Source organism: Tetrao urogallus, assembly GCF_951394365.1.
Source record: "Tetrao urogallus genome assembly, chromosome: 4".
Classification (NCBI taxonomy): domain Eukaryota; kingdom Metazoa; phylum Chordata; class Aves; order Galliformes; family Phasianidae; genus Tetrao; species Tetrao urogallus.
In genome coordinates, this window is record NC_136817.1 from 3528262 (window position 1) to 3549223 (window position 20962).

The window sequence follows — 20962 nt, forward strand, 5'->3', positions numbered from 1 at the left end:
GAAAATTAAAAAATTGAAAGTTGTGGCTGCTAATTGCTTAGACTACCAGCTATGAGCAGCACGTCTAAAACAGTGATTTAGGATTTCCACTGAGTTTCTGGAAGGGAGTGTACACAGATGTCTCTATTTCTCTGCTCATATCAAGCCTAAATTTGTCATCCATGTTCCCCCTCTAAATGTTCCCTGTTACCACTCTCCTGTGGGATCTGTGTGATACACTGTCCTTCCCACTGTGTTCTTAATTTCAAAATCCTCTCAACTGTATGATTGCCTGGCTTTTTCAGTACCTTATCTCCCAGACTAATTCTGCCTCTCTTCCAAGGGTCCAATCTTAATCTCTGCCCTCTTCAGCATTTCTTGACAGGAGGTTCTTTAATGACCTATGTCCATGTTGCAGATTTCCAGTGCATCAAACCCAAGTGGTTTATTTCTCCATTTTACCCGAAGAAGAGCAAGGAGTTCCATTGCCTTAGAGAGGGTACTGCCATCACTGAAGACTTACAAGCAACATGACAGTTTAAACCACTGATTGCAAGGCACTGCATACCAAATATCTACTGTAAGATACTGTTTGTTTTGTGCCAGTAGAATATTACTATTGCATATGAAAACTTGTGGGAACTTCACCACCATGTTCCAACCAACTTCTACTTGAGTGAATGAGAAAAGAAGCCTTCTATCTGTCTAATTTTGGATTTATTTTTTTTTTTCCCAAGGAATCAGGGAACAAGGAACAGGTGCGACCTGGTGTAGGGAACCTGCTTTGGCATAAGGTTGGACTCAATGATCTCTGGAGGTCCCTTCCAACCCCTACAATTCTGTGATTCTGTGAAAAGAAATTATTAATTTAGCTTGGGCAAAAGGGTGATCGTCCCCCCTCGATTCCACTCTCGGAACACCCTGAAATTAAGCTTTTAGCATTTGAGATTGGTATTTGTTTGTGAAAAGAATCACCCTGACATAAATCCAGCAGTTGGCTCCTCCTTGTTTTCTTCCCGAATCAGATTTTCTATGTTAAATACACCACTTCAATATAGGTTTAATAATTATGTGCTTTTGGAAAAAAAAAGTCATTTTACAAGATTGCACATACCACTGGGAATGCATAACACCTGGACACATAAACCTGAACTTCTAGGCTCACAAAACCTCTTGGAAGAAGCTAACAGTCATATATTGCCCATGAAATGTATATTCCTGTCGGTAAAGCATGAGTTAAACAACTTTCTTAGTATCAGGTAAATTAGACTGCAGGGTACTGAAGTGTAGTAGCTTCAGTCAGTGTAGCTTATGTTGTCAGAAGGATTCATGATTAGCAGAATCATGAATAACACAAATTTGGACGAATCCTGAATTAAGCTCAACAAGACACATCACCTTGTTGCCTCCAACTATGATGAATGTATAACTATTCAGTTATTCTTTCAATTGTTATAAAAACTGCTGAAGACTATTTCAGCCAGGAATAATAGGAAAAAAAAATAGGAAAGAAACAGACTGTTCAAGTTGTCTGGAATCCAGAGAGAATGCATTTGTTTAAGAAAGTAACATAATGTACTTTGTTCATCATATTCTTCCATTGCTCAGTATGACAACTCTTCTCTTTGATTGAACTGATATTTTGCTTTGAAAAACAAAAATGATAAACTATTCCTCAGACACTATAAAACATTGACTTATATCTGGCTGAGGATCTAGACTCTTTCATTACCTTAAGGTACTAAAACTTTTCTTTCCAGTACGCCTCTGTCTTAGCACTACATTGAGGAAAAAATCTTGTCACCTTTCTGCAAATAACTTGCCTTGAGTAAGTTCACGGAGTAGGATACCATCATTAGTAATACACCGAAAGATAAACATTACTGTAGTACTATGTCTGTTTCTAGAGTAGCTCTGAATCTCAAGACAGACTTCCTTTTTGTTTGTAATGTCTAATGACCTTTTATTTCTTTCTCTTTTGCTATAAGCAAAATATTACAATTTATTACTTAACTTCTGATTTTCCATTTAACTGATGTATACTCTTTATTTTGCCTTAAATAGCTGAATATTAACATATAAAGCAAACGAATATATTAATATGTTAAAGGGCATTTTAGAAACAGGTGGCTCTCTACTTATTAAAATAACCATTACAAGAAAATCTGAGTTATTTACAAGGGTTCACTACTTTGTTTGGAAAAAAAACTCTACCAGCATTCCCTAAAAACTTTTTGAAATATGCTGTGGAAAAAAAAGAGTCTAACAGTCACAAAAGAAATTATACAAACATTTGTGAAACAGATGACTCACCTCTGTATTTATGTTCTATTTGCAGAAGATTCTTTTTAGAGAAAAGACAGACCTTAATGATAAATTGTGGAGTTGATATTACAGATATTTTTGGGGAGATGTAATTAGATAGCTCCTCTTTGTCTTCAGTGATATTAAGACCACAACATATCCATCTATCGTTATCTAAAAACAGACTTCCAAATTCATGGGTTTTATGATATATCATGTCAACAACACTGAAGGAAAAGTACTTGATGGCATGAATTTCATTATCACAAATATACAGAAGAGGAAAAAAAATCAAAATGACAGGCTCAGACTCTCATTATTGTAACCATTTGATAAAAGAAAGACTGTGGGGAAAAAAAATGGCTTTTGGTGAAGCTGAAGACTCAGCAATTTCGTGAATGAATATGACCAAATCATTTTAGTTTTTAGAAAGGGCATTTTGAAAACCTTTTCTGTTGAATGACTTTTTCCGTGTTCAATCAAGCAAAACCGGGCTGCTTCTCTTAAATATGTCAGCAGTGTCAGTCACTTAGATCATATAAATGAATCCCTATATAAGTGATACACCTATGGAATTTATATTCTGCATAGGGAATTATTCAGAAGTGCATCATAAATTTAAAGCAGAGATTTCAATACTGCAGATGTGTTTTTGACATAGGAATGTCCATTATGAGTTGACGTCACTATTTTAATACTTAACGCATAGTAGGAAAAATAGTTTTTGTAGGTAGGTGCTATAATTCAAACTAATCTTATCAGCACCTCCTCTATCTCCCTGAACAGAAGAAAAAAATCACATATAAGTCTTAATAAAATGGATCAATAATACAGTCACAAAACTCACATTGTGAAAGTTTTAAGTATAATCTAAATGCTATTAATTAGTATTTTTAATGAAAAAATACTCTTGAACTATTATATCTTTGCTGATATTTTTTTACATACAATTTATAGAAAAAAGTTAGATATCTACTTATAATATTGCTTACCATATTTACTTACTGTATTATTTAAAAAACATTATACAGAACTTTCACTCCAAAAAAACGTTTTCTACAGCACTGATTATCTTTATCTTTTTTAAATACTTCAGTGAAAGTTCATTATTCATACATGTACAAGGTTTGCATTACTCAATGCAAATAATATAAATATTATTTCTTTAAAAATACAGATTTCACAGATTCACAGAGATTCTTTGATACTAATGGAATCAAAAATTTCAAATCTAATTACATCGTTTTCTGTGAACACTCACATTAGATCTTTGAGATCAGAGCCTCATTAGTCATTGACTTTTGTCTAAGTCTCCCGTTAATACTTATATCATTAGTCATTATCACAGCTACAAGTACTGACCACCATGCCTGTTCTTAGGAAGATTACTTCTTAGAAATACAGATCTAAAGTATGAAACAGCTGTTCATTTGACCAAAGTTTAAATCTTCATGGTTTTAACCCAAATTATCTATAATGTTAACAGCAGATGATACAGCTGAGCTATGGGGTTCCTTTCCTTTCTCCCTTACTCTTCTAGAAATCAGATTTTGGAACATAAAGTGTTATCTTTCACCAAAAGAAAAATAGCATTTTATGACAGATATTTTGTCACCAGAAATACCTACAGCTGCCCTCCTTTACCTGTCCCATACTATGGTCCTTAACGTCCTATTTTTACAGAAAAACTTATTTGAGTTTCGCCTCACTGAGGACTGAGTTGAGCCAAGAAGTAAAACATATAGAACACAAGTGTTATAAATTTTGCAAGATTACTAACATATTGGCATAGGTATGGAAGGAGCTAACAGAAGCACAATTTTTTTTAATAAATTAGGGTAGAGCAGATCACACAAAAGAGGAGAAAGTTGTCCAAGGACCTTCCAGTATGTCCAGTTCATTAAAAATCCTGTTATATTTGCAGGAATTTAAATGAGCAAACTGTAGTTCAGTCTTTCTATTAGTCAAGCCAGCATTTAATATCTCTCTTTTTAGATGACAGAAAATTCCTCCAGATAATATGAAAGGAGAAAAAAATGCTGATGCCATGTATTAGCTGGGTGAGAACAGTCTATTTACAAAGTGCTTAAAATAATTCATAAAGTTGAAAATTGGGAAAAAAAAAAAAAAAAAAAAAAAAAAAAAAAAAAAAAAAGAGAGAGATGGGTCAATAGATATTCCAAATTGATTTCCTGGAAAAATACAATTACAAAATTGACATTTAGGAAATAGCAAGCAAGCACTGAATATCCAAGTCATTCAAAGCATGAAGGATGTTAACAAGTAGAAAGTGGGAAAAAACAAGAAGCTGTTAAGAGTGAACAATATAAAAACGCTAGTAAAATAATCTAAGCAACTGCATTTGGTGTGATTGTCAATAAAACATATATGAGGAAAGATTCCACTATTCTCTGACAAAAGATGTCAGGAGAAGTGAAGTATGATATTTGTTAATGCAACTGTCTAATAATACCAAAACCAAGAATGATAGTAGTGTCTACATTTAAGAAGGAGTAAAAGAGCAAAGTAAACAAGCAGGAAAAAAATTGAGCTTCAACATGATTCTGGACAGGATTAAGTATGAACATGAAACGACAAATGCTTTTAGTTTAATGTGGGGAGAAAGGTTTAAGAGCCAGAAAGAAAAATAAGAAGGATAAAGCAATAGAAAAACAGAAGGTCATCCAAAACAAACGAAAAAAAAGATTTAAATTTCACTGGAGATGAAGTACAGCGGGACTAGTGGTACGCCAATGGAGATGAACAATTATTTAAAATAGTTTAGAAGAAAAAAGAAAAAAAGATGTAGGAAAAAAGAGCTAGGAGCACCATAAACAACTGTAGTTACATCTTGTCCAAGACAGATCACCAGTTGTCTCCCTCCTTTGAGATACTCAAAGGATTTCTTCACATTAGCCTGAGCAAACTCAGTGAAGGTGTCCGTTTGAGCAGTGAGGTTGGATCAGATCCATAGGTTGCTTCCAACTTAAGCTATTCTGTGATTCTGTGATACTGAGGCCAGGAAAACGGTCTTTAGAACTTGAACGGATCAACATTTTACATTCAGATGCCCCGAATTAAAAATCATGTTTAGATATCAAAATAGTAAAAGCAAAATATAAGTCAAATTTGCAATCAAATTTTAACTAGGGCATTTTTAGAATTATTTTCCTAGATACAACAGTATATAAATATGGGGGCTAGAAGAAACGCCTTCCATTTATTACAATAGCTCACAATGCAAGAGGCAGATGTTGGCGGTATGGCAGTAGGGTTTGAACCTTCCCACCAACATTCTGTTACACGTTGTTGCCATACAACAGTTGGCAGCGGAGTGGCAGTCTGACAAAATGGAAATGTGTCCATGTATTTCCATCGGAACAAAAAAGGAGACATTACTTCCAGTGTGACCTACATGTATTTTTCTCCTGGTAACATGCTCAGGTGCCCACTGTGAAGAGGAAGTCTACTGCACCAACTTACACTTTTTAATAAATTTTATTCTTACAGAAGTACTAAACGAACGTGATTTGCTAGGTAATTTACAGAACAATAAATATAGGACTTTTTTTCTGCCTAAGGTGTATTAAAAAGACTTTTAAAATAGGCAAGAGCAGATCTGCTTAACAAAATCGAAATTCTAATCTCTTATGACTTAGTAAATAGTGCATTTTCCTTACCATTCACTTGAAGAATATGAGTTTGATAGAGTTTATCATAGCCATCAGCATAACAGGTGTAATTTCCCATATGAGTTGTAGTAACCTTAGTAATGTACAAGGACCCATCATCTCCAAAATCCTACAAGGAAAAATTAAAAACAAGGTTATCATAATTACATCTGTATTTCTACATTAATTATGCTCTTCATTTTTGCAACAAAGCTGTAATGCTAATATCAAATGCTCAGCCAGAATAACTGACAGTAACTGAAATCCTGATTATGTTTGGAAACGGCAGAGGCTTGTATTAGGTCAGTAAAAGAAAATACTACTTCAGTTTCAAATTCAGAAGTACTAAGAGAATATATTTGTTTATTTAGCTATGATAGTTATTTGCAAAAGAGAAGCTATTTTTGGTTTGAATCTAACTAGATAAAAAAAACCTAAACTTCCGCACAAATTAACAAGGTAAATTATATCCTTTGGAAGGAAGTGTAATTAAGCCAGTTTAAAAATAATGTTATCTTAAAAGACAACCCTAAAAGAACAGTCTAGTAAAATCTAGCATCTGTAATGTTGATGTTAAGTATCATTTACTTAACACAAACGAGTTTCCATGTCAATTACTGTAAAAAAAAATATGAAATAATTAGTACTCTCTGTTAATTTTTACTTAGGCTAATAACAATTTGTTTGACTAAAAATACCTTTACAAAAGTGAACTTCTTCATAGTATTCTTTGAAAAGTCTAAGCTACGACATGCTTGTAAAATAGTAATGAGCTATAAGAAAAACTCATCTATATTTTGCAAGTGTGGGCTTAAGCAGTAAAGGGTTGATTATCATAGCTCTTTTCTAATTAAATGGATATCTATGTTATGATCTCCCTTCATTTTTCAAATACACCACTGATAAAACATCTCTCTGGATATTTTACTCAAATATATCAGTTTTCAACAGGATTTGCCCTGTGACGTTGTGATTTCTTTACTCAAAGCAATTTGGCTTTAGAGAGGGATTTTGCTTTTGTTTTAGAACTACAAACTAGATGTGTCTGGCTTACTATTAGTATACTGAGTTCAGTATTTGTTTTGTTAATTAAAGCAAACAATTCATTCAGTGAAAACAAAATACTGTAATCAGTGTTTGGAAAGCAATGATGAAGCATAGACAGAGTTCTCTGAGATTAAACTGTGACACATGCTTAAGTGCTTAATAGAATAACTCACAAGCTAGAGTCACCCACAGAACCTGTATCCATACAGGCACACCGATGAACACCGTTGAATCCGAGGTTTCAAACATTAACATAAATATTACAGGAAAAAAAAAAGAGATGATTTTACCTTTAGAAAAAATATTTGATGACCTTAAAAAGAGGGCTAGAAGTTATGTTTTATGATAAATAAAAAAGCATAAATGTTCAAATATACGTGACATAATTCTTCTAAAATCAAATAAACTAATTATTTTTTTTCATCCAGAAATTAAAAAGATAGAATTGAATCATTATTTTAACAATGATTCCACTACAGCTCTGCTCTGTTGAGGAGCTCAACATTTAAGAATCACGATGTGCGTCACGAATAACAAGTAAAAGAACATGGAAAGCAAGCATTCATTTGGCAACTAATCTTTACTTAGTCACCTTAGTGTGTAGTACAACACAAACCTAGAAGGAAAGGAGGAGGAAAATAAATACTATGAAGAAATTTGAGAATGACTGTATAAGGACTAATCCAAGATATTTTAAGCTTTCCCTTCTGGCTCAAGAGAGAAAACAAAACCTGAATTTCTTACGAAAAAAAAAATGTTGCATACTTTCACTGTTGTATACTGGAGATGGAATAAGGACAAACCAATCTGGTCAGAATCACTTCAATGAAGAGCCAGCCCAACAGAAAACAGTAAATCAAGTCAAAACTTAGAGAAAAAGAACACAGTATAACATATTACATAATTGTAATATACAGTAATATAAACTGTAACATACAGAAAGCTGCAGTATCATTCTGTCAATAAGGAAACAAGGAAATCATGCCGTAATTCAGAACATCAAACTAAATCTCTAACTCAGATTTTGGGGAAATCTTTGTGCATGTCCTAAGCTTGCCTTACAAATACTCTTTATAACCTACCTAAAAGTGGACTTTGTGATACACAGACAGTGGCTATTAGTTGAATTCAACAGGATTTGTTTGCATTCAGCAAACCTTAGAAAAAGATTCATGTTTCTCTTATTTTAAATCAAAATAACTCTGTATTAAGTAACCTAAACAGTGGTGTATGGTTTTTCTGTTATTCTTATGAATACAGTAAGGACTGCTGTTTAATTACATCAGGAAACAGTAACATCTAGCATCAAATGACAGCATTCATTATCCTATGGAAAACCTGCAGCAGCTTTGCACTATATTGGTTTTGCTATTTTGAAATCTGATGAGGTTAAATGTTCCCTCAGAACACAAAGACAAACCACAATAAAAAGTGCCATAAAACTCCACATTCTCATGAAGTCACTTATATGAATCACCACATTATCTTATACATAACTGCCCAGATAGAATTTGTTTGTCATGTACTAAGTATATGAATGTTGCTTATACATCTGAAAGTAATGCCTCCCATTTTATTATATTGGAGCACAATGTCAGAGGCAGATGTTGGTGGCATGGCAGTAGGAGTTGAACCTTCCCACCAACATTCCTTTACATTTTGTTGTCATGTGGGGCAGAGGGGCAGTCTGAAAAAATGGCATTTGACATGGGAGCGTGTCTAAAACAAAGGAACAGAATTGAATCCCTTCATGCAGGAAAAATGGCACCGGCCGATATTCATCAACACTTGTTCAACATTTATGGAGACCAAACAGTGGATATTACTGCACTTCAACAGTGACAACAGCAATGTGAAAGACAAATCATGTTTCTGATAGCCACATACAGCTGTCACACTATGAAATTAAGAGCAGCTCAACTAGCTTATCCATGTAATTCAGTGGATTATGACCAGGGAACTGCGTATTGAGTTAAATATTTGCTTCAGTGCATTGGAGGCAACGTTGTTGGTGGCAACGTTGGAATATGGCATCAGGTGGGTCCCATGAACGGTCAAAGAAACAGAAGGAACATAATAGGCAAGTTTGTCAGGACCTGCTGTACAAATACAAGGTGAAGGTGACAAAAGATGAAGTGACGTGCACTGTCTTTTGGGATAGGAAAGAGGTGATCCTCCAGGATCTCCTGGAACCTGGATAAAACATCCACATTGTTATGACACTGACTAAGCTGAAGGCTCAAACTTCCAGAACCAGGTCAGAGAAGAAGACAATCTTTCTTTTGCAACAAGACAATGTCAGGCTTTATTTCCAATATTGGCTGAACTTTCCTGCCACACCTACCACACAGTCCAGATTTAATGCCTTCTGACTTCCACCTGTTTGGGCCAATTAAAGATGGACTGCGTGGGCAACATTTTCTCAGTAACAATGCCATAATAGCAGCTGTGAAAAAGCGAGTCTGCTCTGCTAGAGCATATTTTCTGAAGAAAGGCATTAAAGCTCTTGCTCATTGCTGGCAAAACTGCTAACACAGCTAACGGTGATGACTATGTTGCAAAAACACGTTCTGTTGCTGAGGAATAGCATTATTGTGCTCAGTATCTATTAAATATCCAATAGCATCATTGCCCTCTTTGTATCAATTGTAGTTTCCATGGAAATAAATAGGAGGCTGTCATGTTTTATGATTTTTGGTTATTGGTATTCTACATCATAACATCATGTAAAGCACTGGGAGTTAAAGAGTTAATGCCCTACCTCTGTGGACCACCAATTTTCTGAATATCTGGCTCTCAGTAGAGAACAACTACATACCCCAGAGGACTTCACAGAGAGAAAAATAAAGTTCCTGGCAAGTTACAGGACTCTCTCTCCAACTCTCTCTGCCTGGCAGGGTGTGTGCGTGTTCCCCAGCTGTTACACCTTCAATTCAAAGTATGGCCTTCGGTTTCAGACGCTCTCTCATTTAATTTGATTTATTAGCCTCAGTTCCAATTATATTGCGTTATCTTGTATTCCGATATCATAGACAGTACATTAAATTTCCTCCTCAGATCGTTGCTGCTTTTCTGTTTTTAGGCCCATATACCATCTCCCTACCCATCCTTTTCCCCTTCCCCGGGGCGTGGGTCCTCCCTTGCCCCACTAGTCATAGAACCAGGCTGAACCAGCCCATAAACCATCAATGCCTCTCCCTCTCCTCCCTTCCCCTTTATGGTCCTGTGGGCCTGCTGTCCTTCAGTCATGGACTCATTACTTTTGGAGCAGTCCTCACATGTATGAAAACAGTACATATACGCTTAGAAAGACTTTGAATGGAGTTCCTATACAAAATACTTTTAACACTACAGACCTAAAACAAAGGGAGTGATGTATGTCCAATGGTGTACTTTGCTCACAAACAGAAATAAAAATACTGAAAGCTTGCATGCTAGCATAGCAGCTTCATTTAAAAGGAGGCTAGACCAGCTTGCCAAACTCAACATCACTAAGAAAAAACTTCTGACATAGAGCCTTTAGGCAAACACTGAATACAAATCAATCTGAACTAAGCACTTAGTATGAGCTGGAGTATTTGGCAAAGGCCGTATTACACAAAAAGTTGAAACCTGCTGCAGTTTTTATAGCAATCTTGGTTATTTTTAAAAATCATCACTCATCTTGCCTTTGCTCAAACCATTAATACAATGTTCCATGTTCATCAGACTAATCTTTTATCACAAGAAAGCTTCACTGGGTAAGGTGTCAGTGAAACAAAGGGCTATTCAGCATACACTGACTGAAACTAGTTATATTGGAACAATTACTTTTTTACCTCTCCATGGTGATCGACCATGATGACGACTTTTAGCACTAGTCTTTGTCCACCCAGGCAGTGATATAAACAAGACGGATCATACAGTGCTCAGAGAATCCGTAAAACGAAGTTTCAGAATACGAAATATGCAAACAGAGTACATACAAGTCTTGTATTTTCTACACATTATGGGTAGTGAGATATTTATGCTTCTTCTTTACAGTACACGTCACATTTTGCTTGATCTACTCTGCCTCCAAGTAATAGAAACAAGAACGGAAATTCCCTATTTCCTACAAGGAACGTGAACAATGTTGTATTTCTGATAACAGTGAAGTAATTATTAACGTTTACTAAAATAAATGTCTTATTAAATTTATTAATCTATATTAACATTTTCTAATATTAATATTTTCTGTTAACAAAGTAAACTGATTATGTTTAGCTATTTTGTTTTTACTAAATACTCTCTTTTGTTATACATGTAAAGTTTGTCATACACTACTTGCAAAATTCTTGACGAATTACATATTATTTTGAGGCAAAGTACTTAAATATATATTTACAATATATAAAAAAGTTGATTTTTTTTTAAAGCAAAAATATGCACTTTCTATTGCACAGTTTGAAACCCATATGAGTTTAAAACCCATAAACTCATAAACCATCTCAATCAGAGTATTGCAATGAGTCATAACCATATTCTTGTACTCTCTGAATTGATACTAAAAGGTTATCTCTTTTGTGAGAAATCCACTGCTTCAATTTCATCACTACATCAATCATAACTTAAGGCCTTTGACATGGTCCTGCATCACATCCTTATCTCTAAATTGGAAAGGTATGTATTTGAAGGCTAGTTATTCATTGGATAAAGGGTTGGCTGTATGATCACATCCAGAGGGTTGCTGTCAATGGGTCTGTGACCAGCTGGAAGCCAGTCATGAGGGGTGTCCTGCAGGAATCTGTCTTGAAATGAGCGCTCTTGAACATGTGTTTATTAAGAACATAAAACAGCAAGACTGAAGTGTACTCTCAGCAAGTTTGCTGATGACACTAAGCTGAGAGGTACAATTGACACAACAGAAGGAAAGGACACCATCCAGAGTGTCTTGGACAGGCTCAAAAAGTAAATACATGATAATCTAATGAGGCTTAACAAGGCCAAGCATGAGGTGCTGAACTTGAGGCAATTCCAGAAATGAGTACAGAATGGGAAAAAGACCTATGTAAAGTATTTACAGATAGACATTACAATAATTCACACTAAATTTAGGAAAATCTCTAGTTTCACCTGTTCTGAAACAGAATAATGAAAAGATTCTAACCATTGAGACTATGAGGTGATTCATATTCAAACAGAAATGTTCTGAATACAGACTTCTGTAAAATAAGTTCTAGAATTCTTAAGGTGGATATATAAATATGGCATAAAAATGACAAGATTGATTACATTTAAATACGGTACATAATTTTGGATGGCAAAAGAGAAGTTAGGCTATACTAAAGTAGATCATCAATAGAATTTAGAAATGAATGGAAATACAGTACTAAGACTACAAGTAGATAGATCACTGAGCAATTTAATTCAGACAAATGTTGAATGCCATCACTTGAAGTGTATCACAAATAGCATCATGTTTTGGAATCCTATCAGAGTTCACAAATTAAGTAGGTTTGATCTAGATAAGTAATTTGCTTTGGTCACTTTGGTGAGTAACAGTACTGGTGATATTATAGGTTGGCGTCAGGTTATTTTGTTTTGTTTTTGTTTCTTTTGAGTATTTACATATTGTCTAGGTATACTAATGAAACACTTCCAGAAGATTACTTTTTTTTCTTTCTGCAGTAAATATTACTGCAGACAGTTAAGCAAAATTCCTAGTAGGTAATTACGCTCTACTTGTCATCTTTCTACCTCCTGGGATGCTTAGGAAGAACAAGCAAAGACAGTTATTAATTAATTAATTTTATGTTTAAGCATTTTTGCCTCCCTGTTTAATAAAATAGACTCTCAGATATCCAAGCACTTCCGTTCTTTCATTACTGGGGATGTGACCCTCCTATTTAACATTGCATAAAAAGGCTTTAAAAGTTAGGAGTATGAGCCACAGGAGACCATTATTAACAAAGCATCTTCATCATACTTTAAAAAAGACTGACCTTAACTACTAGCTGCAGATGAGGCCAGGCTGCTTTCTGACATTGGGGACTTTGTTTTAAAATAATAACCTGAAAAGCCTGATATATTTCCTGCGTTCTTTACACCTATTTCAATAGCAGTGTGCTGCAGAATGAATTGGAGAAATCAGAAAAATCTTAATACGTTTTCAAAAAGTGAAAATCATCAGCTGGCTCAAAATTAAGATAGTCACCATCATAAAAAGATGTATATAAACCTTAAACTTCTGCAGCAATTATGGCTTTGAGTAAGCTAGAGTTACAGAATTTGCATGTCCAGATTATCTTAACAGGAATCAGTACGTTTGAATGAAACCACACTGCAACTTTTTACCTCACTTCATTAACCAGAAGATTACAGATCCATAGTGGTACCTCATTTAAGTGCACCTTTGCAATGTTATATAAATGTTATGATGCACAGCTTACGGTGTTATGATCCACACTCTGAAGTAGCATTCATTAGACGATTAAGGAAATCAGATCTTTTCAATATTCAGAGAAAAAAAATGCCAGGTCTTGCAAGTCTTACACATACTCAACGTTTTCTTTTGGTGTGATTTATCCTGCTACTAAAGAAGTAATTATGACTCCAAATCAGATTCCAAAAAAGAATAAAGAAGAATGGAAGCAAACTCCCCAATGAAATAACTATACTGGTGAGCAAATACATAAATAAGCTAAAAGTATATAAATAAATTAAAAAAAATTAGAGATTGATAAACCTGATCAGCAGCTTTGACAGCATTTTCAGTGCACTTTTAAAATCAAGCAAATGAAATTGGTATTTGATATCAAACAACAGAGAAAAGGTAATAAAGTCTTATCCTGAAGTATAAAATGAGTATAAAGTCATAAGTACAAATATAACAAATTATGTTTTCAAACATTGTCATAAAAATTCCATAATAACAATTTAACAAAACACAAAGAGAAGTTTGTATGTAGGGTCATACTATCTCAATGGAGTAGGCAGTGTCAAAGGGAGATATTTTTTTTGAGATTCCCCTGACAATTTTGCTAGGAATAGAAAAGGGATAAAGGATGGGAAGCTGTAAGTAAAAGAGAAGCTGTCAGAAGCCCTTTCTGAGAACTAAGTTTAATAGAATGGCTTGGGTTGTAAGTAACCTTAAAAATCTAATTGAAGCACCAAGCATCTTGCCATGGGGACAGAGTTGCCACCCACTACATCTGGTAGTAGATCAGCTGCCCAGGATCCTATCCAAACCAGGATTGAGCATCCTCAGTGATGGGGCATCCACAGCTTCTCCGGACAACTTGTTCCAGTTTCTCTCTACTTTCCAAGTGAAAAAGTGCTCAATGATCTAACCTAAATCTCCTCTCTTTTAGTTTGAAACTGTTCCCCCTTGTGCTATCACCACCAGACCACATAAAAATTCTGTCTACCTCCTGTTAATAAGTTTGTTATAAGTACTGGAAGGTGACAAAAAATGCTCTTAGAAGCCTTCTCTTCTCCAGACTCAACAAGCCCAGTTCCCTCAGCCTTTTCTCATTGGAGAGATGCTCCAGCCATCTTCGTATCCCTCTTCTGAACCTACTCCAACAGCTCTACGTTTTTTTTGTGCTGGGAGCCCCAGACCTGGGCACAATATTGCAGATGATATCTCACAAGGTGTCACAGTTTTATGATTTTTTTTATCACTATTCCACATCATAACATCATGTATTTCACTGGGAGTTAAACAGTTAATTCTGCAGTTCCGCGGGTTGTGGATAGTTCTGGGTACCTAGTGCCAGAATAGAAGAACGACCTACAACTCCCAGAAGGCTTCATTATTTCGTTGCCTCTCAGAGGGAAAGATAAAACTGTTTGGGAGATATGGGACTGTCTTCCTACTAGTCTCTGCCATGCATACTCCCTAGCCATCTCTCCTACAGTATTAGAGTATGGTCTTCAGTTTTTGGAAATCTCATTTATTTATTAGCTTCGATTTTAATTATATTCTATCATACTGTGTTATCTTGCATTCCTCTATCACAACTGGTTTTCTCCCTTAGCTCGTTGCCACTGCTTTCCTCCTCTGAGCCCATTTCCCTATCTACTCCCTTCACCTTTTCACATGGCACAGGACCATGGGTCCCTTGCTCCATCCCTTTAGTCACAGAACTAAACTGAACTGGGACAGAACCATGACACAAGCGCTGAGCAGACGTTGGCAATAATCTCCCTTGCCCTGCTGGCCAACCTAGGATGTAGACTTGAATATGATATCAAAAGTAGAAGCTTAATTTGGAAATTAATTTTAATGCAATGAAAAATGAGATGTTTTGAGAGAAAGATAACCTATATGTAACTTCAAAACCACAAATTTTGCCTTTCAAATAGAAATATTAAATGTTTTCAATTAAGGTAGTCTAAAGAAAGAGATCATTAGTTTTCATTAAAAAGTAGATCAATCTACACTCCTTTAAAAATCTACTAATTTAAGAATGTTAGCAGATGTTAAACTTCATAGGTGAGCAAGTCATTTAAGTAGATCTTGTACAAATGTAAGAACAGAGGGCAGACTGCTTGTAAGAGAAGTGCTAGGAATAGGAGAACAACTGAAGGCAAAACTAAAGGAAAAATTCAAAAATGAAATATAAAAAGCATTTTAAAAGCAAATGAATTTATATGAGAAAAACATTAGGCACTGCATTTGGGGAAAAAAAAAATCTGTTATTTTTAATTTTCCCATAAATATGAACTTTGTTCTGCAATGAATAATAGTTTATATATAACTCAAGCAAATTGAAAAGAAAAATCACAAATTTAAGATTCAGGATCACGGCAAGAGAAAGCCCTTATAGATGCATACTAAAATATCAGTAAAAAGTCTGAGTCCATACTGAGTCGTAGCACAAATGAATTACAATTTAAATAAAGTAAAATTTGCAGAGGCACAAAATTTTTCATGGTTTAATTCAGGTTAATGCTGATCACCTGACTTTTATCAGTTTAAATGAAAAAAAAACCAAATAGCAAGGCACACAACTTTCATAAAGTTTAATCATTTATACAATGAGAAGAGTTTAGGAGCACTAAAGACTCCTAAAATTGGCTATTAAATGTTATCATATCATTGTTCATATTTAACCATACATTAGTGGCTAGACAGAATTCTCTAAATTATTCTATTTTTTAAAAAGCAGTGATTAAATAATATTTGTGTTCTCAATCCTTGGAAGTCAAAGACATATTGTTCTGAATTTGTCACTCCCAAAACAAATAATTTAACTTGTATTGAAAATTGCACAGTACAAAAACTTAATTTCCACACTATACGAATTATCATTTCCCTTGATTTACAAAATCACATTGTCACTACTACTTAATCTGATTGGTGCCATATATGCTCACTTCCAGTAACATGATCTCTGATGCATTTTGCTGGAAAAAAAAAGTATTTATCTGCCTCCCTAGATCAACCCCTGTCACTTATTTTTTCCCAAAACAATACCACAACTTACACAAGATTATTATTTTTCAGATGCACACATGTGGTTGTTATATAGCTGAGTAAATTGATAATTCCCAGTGCTAACCAAACATTTTAGATTATAACACAGTCACAGCAAATCACAGAACACATTTCCTCTGCAGACATTTGAAATTATACAAGGGCTTAAAGCATTTGAATGCTTAAAATCGTCTGAATAAGTACAACACATTCTTTGGTGGTTAAAATGCAACAGACTGAAACACGCTATATTCCCTCTGCATTTGTTCTTTACAAGTCAATATTTAAGTACTAACATAATTTCCCATATTGAAATATAAAATAATTCGGTTTTGTCAAATTATTTTTCTTCTCCTGAAGGTTTTATTTTTACTACATTGCTTGAACAGATACTGAATAATAACTACATAAGAACCTGAAATAAATGTGAAGTTGTAAGAGTATCTGATAATCTAATTTCAGAACATTATTGAATGACCAAAGAAATACAAGGAGAATTTTTTCTTAAAGGAAATAAAAAGTGTGAGTTCAAATCAGTGCAAACAGTGGAATGCATAAAACAGATTTTGAAGAAAAGAGACTCTGGGACCCAGTTAATGTTTTTATGCCCAATCTTTTTTTTATTGTTTCTGTTCGTGCTTTGTTTCCAGGCTCCATTAATTCTTTCTTCCACTGTTTGTTGGCTTATCTGCATATCAGATCAGTATCACCTACATTAATTCAAGTGCTACATATTTTTAATGCCTCACCTCAGGGATATTGGATCTGTCACTCCCTTTGAATCATAATTATTAATATTAATGGACTAAGATCTAACGTTCTTCTTCAAAAAGCACTTTCAAGCATTCCATTTTTCTATGATTTTCTTAAGGTATATAAAGAAATGACGAATACATTCACCTTGAGAACTATACTTCTGTCACTGGAAAAATTTACTCCGTTTCATTTCTACTGTAGCCATACACAAAATATACACACAGAGCTCACCCCCAAACTTCTTAAATAATTCCACTCTGTGCAGGTATGAATACTAAGTTTTTTTCCAGAGATGAGCAATACCTCATCTGCTTTTACTTCCACAGCATATTCTAGCTGTCTTGCAAATTCTCTCAGGGCGCAATTTGTCGACCTTCTTTTGGGAATTACCTCTTTGCTTGGTCTATTTATTTGCTTATGTTTATGGTTGTTAAGCCAGTACATTGTCACACAGCCTTTCACTCCTACTGAATGTACAAAAATTCAGCCAATTCTAACAATTTTAATTTTCTCCCTTAGCTTTTGATCTCCAAACACCACTTCAAACTGACTTCAAATTAGGCACTCCGTGAGTCTTCAAAAAATCCATATTGGACTGCATTCCAGCTGTTATAACTAACAAAGAAGCATGGTAGGCTGGCCCTAGCTAATAAGCAAGCTCCCAGTCAGCACTTGCTCATTCTCCATATCAAAGAGAGAGGGAAAGAAAAGGGGAGTAACATGAATGAAAAAATTTGCAGGTAAAGACTGCCTCCTTACTACCATTATGGGAAAATTAGACTTTATCTACTGGAAAACTAGCTTAATTTATAACCAATTAAAGTAAAAAAAAATAATTAGTAACTTAAATTGTAGGAAACACAAAGATGAACTTTATTAAAACAACAACCTTCTTCTGCAGTTTCCCAGGCTCAACTTCATTTCCCAGTGGTTCCCTAGTGCACTCCCTACTGGAATATTTTCTGTGGTTTTTTGCTTTATTTTTGTTTTTTTGTTGTTTTTTGTTTCAATTTTCATATTCAAGATGTTTGTATCAAGCTTTGAAAACACTTGCTCTTTTCATGTTTGCAAAAACATTCAGTAGAACGTTTCAAACCAAAACGAAGTTGTTACATTCATCATTTCCATTCATTTCCCTTTTATTTCTCCCTATATACGTATTACATGTTCCTATTTCTACAGCTCACTGCATGTATTCTAATTACAAGTGGTGAGGAAAGAACTCCAAAATCATTATTTATGACCATCATGAATATTTACGGAATGCTAAAAAATTCTGCAGAAAAGAAACTGCTGAGTAAGGGTAAGACACATTTGAATATCAGTCACAGAACTGCAGGGTTTGGAAGGGACCTCAAGAGATTGAAACCAATCCACCTGCTAAAGCAGGTTCCCTTCAACCTCAGTTGCCCTAACCTTCAGTTAGGCATCCAGACAGGTATTGAATATCTCCGTAGGAGGAGATCCCACAACCTCTCTCTGGGCAACCTCCTCCAGGGCTCCATCATCCTTACCATAAAGAAGTTCTTCTGCATATTTGTATGGAACTTCCTATGTTCAAGTTTTAGGCCATTAATCGTTGTCCTATCGCTGCATACCACCGAAAAGAGCCTGGTCCCCCCTTTTTGCTCCCAGCCTCCCTTTAGATATTTATAAACATTGATCCAATCCCCTCAGTCTTTTCCTCAATCTGAACAGACTCAACTTACTCAGTCTTTCCTCATACAGGAGATGCTCTACACCCCTTACTACCTTTGTGGCCTTTCATTGGAATCCTAGGATCCTTCACGCTTCGTTAATGCACTTCGGGATACCATCTAACTATGATTATACTTATTAAAATAATTAAACTAATGAGTATATAAAAGGAATTCTTCAGAGCACGCTGGTTTCATCCTAAGCCTCTGCAATGGCTAAACACTACCGCTCAAGTGAGCTGAGCTTTGAAACCACCCCTTATTTTATAAAGCATTACTCCACAGGAGTTAAATTAATGAACAAATCTGATATAAAACCAGCAAGTAAAACAAAATGAAGGTTATATGTTAGTACAAATGCCACCTTAGAAATAAAAGCATTCACTAAAAAATAAATGAAATATTTGATTGTGATGATACTCTACACATAGAAGAGCTGCAGTGAACTCAGACACATACTAGTCCGAGCAAGTGTAACCCTATGTTGGTCCACATTTTGTAATTCTTGTACTATAAGATGATAGCCAAAACAAATTGAACGTACAAGAAAATAAAACTCAGCTGAAAACTTGTTTTGAGAGCTCTACCATAACATCTGTTTTTCGTTTCATTTTTTTCCCTCCATATTTGGAGGTCATGGCAAAGTTAGGTAGCAGATACTTTCCTAACAATAGATTTAGAAGTTGTACTGACATTCAGTGGAAATTCCTTCAGTCTGCTGGATACACGGAGGAATGATCAAAACAACCAATTTTGTAGTAGGAGTTGTACTAAGGTAAAAGTATATTTTCATTCAAATATGAGAAGATAATATTATAAAAGTGATCTATTTACACTTTGTTACAATGAACTGCGCTTTATTACAATGACCTACTTGTGCTAAATAATAATTAATTCCTTAAAACATTAACTTCTCCTAAATATTTGAAGCCTATATAGTGCTGAATGTACAATACCAAGTTGCAGTTTTGTCTTCATACGTTTATGCTGTCGTACCTACTACCTTTAAACATTTGGTCTGTGAAATGTTTTCATTATTTTTAACACCAAAAGTTTTGCAAACAATTTCAAAGAAAAACAGTTTGGTAGGCATTTTATTGCTATTATTTTGTTTTGTTTTCCTTATATACAGCCATATGACTAAAAACATACTGAGTAGGAATTAGTTAAACATCAGTTCTCAGTTCTTCGAGCAAAGGTTTTGTAACAAACTGTTAAATAGAACTCTTTTACTTACACTGATATCTTCCAAATCTAAGTTATTCAGAATGACATTGTTCCTCTTCCAGATGATGGGAGGTCTCAGAACGCCCTGGATGGCACAACTTAAGACAGCACTTTGTCCTACTGTTGCTGCAGTAGTGCTTATTTTTTGGTCTTCTGGCAAACTCAGCTGAACTACCTCTGCAAAAGATATATTGTTTGTAAGGTTAATTTGCTAGCAGCTTCATAAGGTTAATTAGTATGCAGCTGATAATTTATAAATAATTTTAATTGGAATCAAAGAAAAAAGACTTTCCAAAAACCGCAGGAAGTTCAGAGCATTTCAAATAAAGGTCACCATGGCATTTCAATTAAATTGACTGACAAGCATGATTCCATAAAGAGAAGCATTTAATATGAAAATGAATTTGAGAGGTAAGACTACAACAAACATAACAGAACGTATCTACAATCAGACTCCATAAGTTATTTAACAGTTAGGCCAATGCAGTACAGTAGCCAGCATCTTCATTTAACTAATGTGACAATACTGCTGTTAAGAGTCATTCATTTCCAGAAAAGAAAAATATTAATGGAACACAGTGTGCAAAAGATACAAGACTGAAGTGGGAATAGACAAATGTGAACTCTGCTTTCAGAATATAAAATTAAGGTATGAGCTTTCTTTTCTGATATACCAGTTTTTATGGAGGATTTCCACTGACTGTGAAAGCACAAGTTCCTGATAAAACTGATATTAGTGTTCTCTTCCATTTGAGTCACAGAATACTCATTAATCATAGTCAAAACATGTTCGTTTACGTCAGTTCTAAAAAACAGTGTAAAAAGAATTTGCACTATGC

General features: G+C 34.7%; 1 protein-coding gene across 1 annotated transcript in view; it reads right to left on the reverse strand.

Moving 5' to 3' along the window:
* Positions 1-20962, reverse strand: part of FSTL5 (follistatin like 5) — a gene marked incomplete at both ends in the record, with an annotated part of 215004 nt that overhangs the window by 46470 nt on the left and 147572 nt on the right. The window contains 2 exons of the mRNA XM_079534468.1: positions 5964-6084; positions 20134-20300. Coding sequence (XP_079390594.1) covers positions 5964-6084; positions 20134-20300 — 288 coding nt within the window. The remainder of the gene's footprint in view (positions 1-5963; positions 6085-20133; positions 20301-20962) is intronic.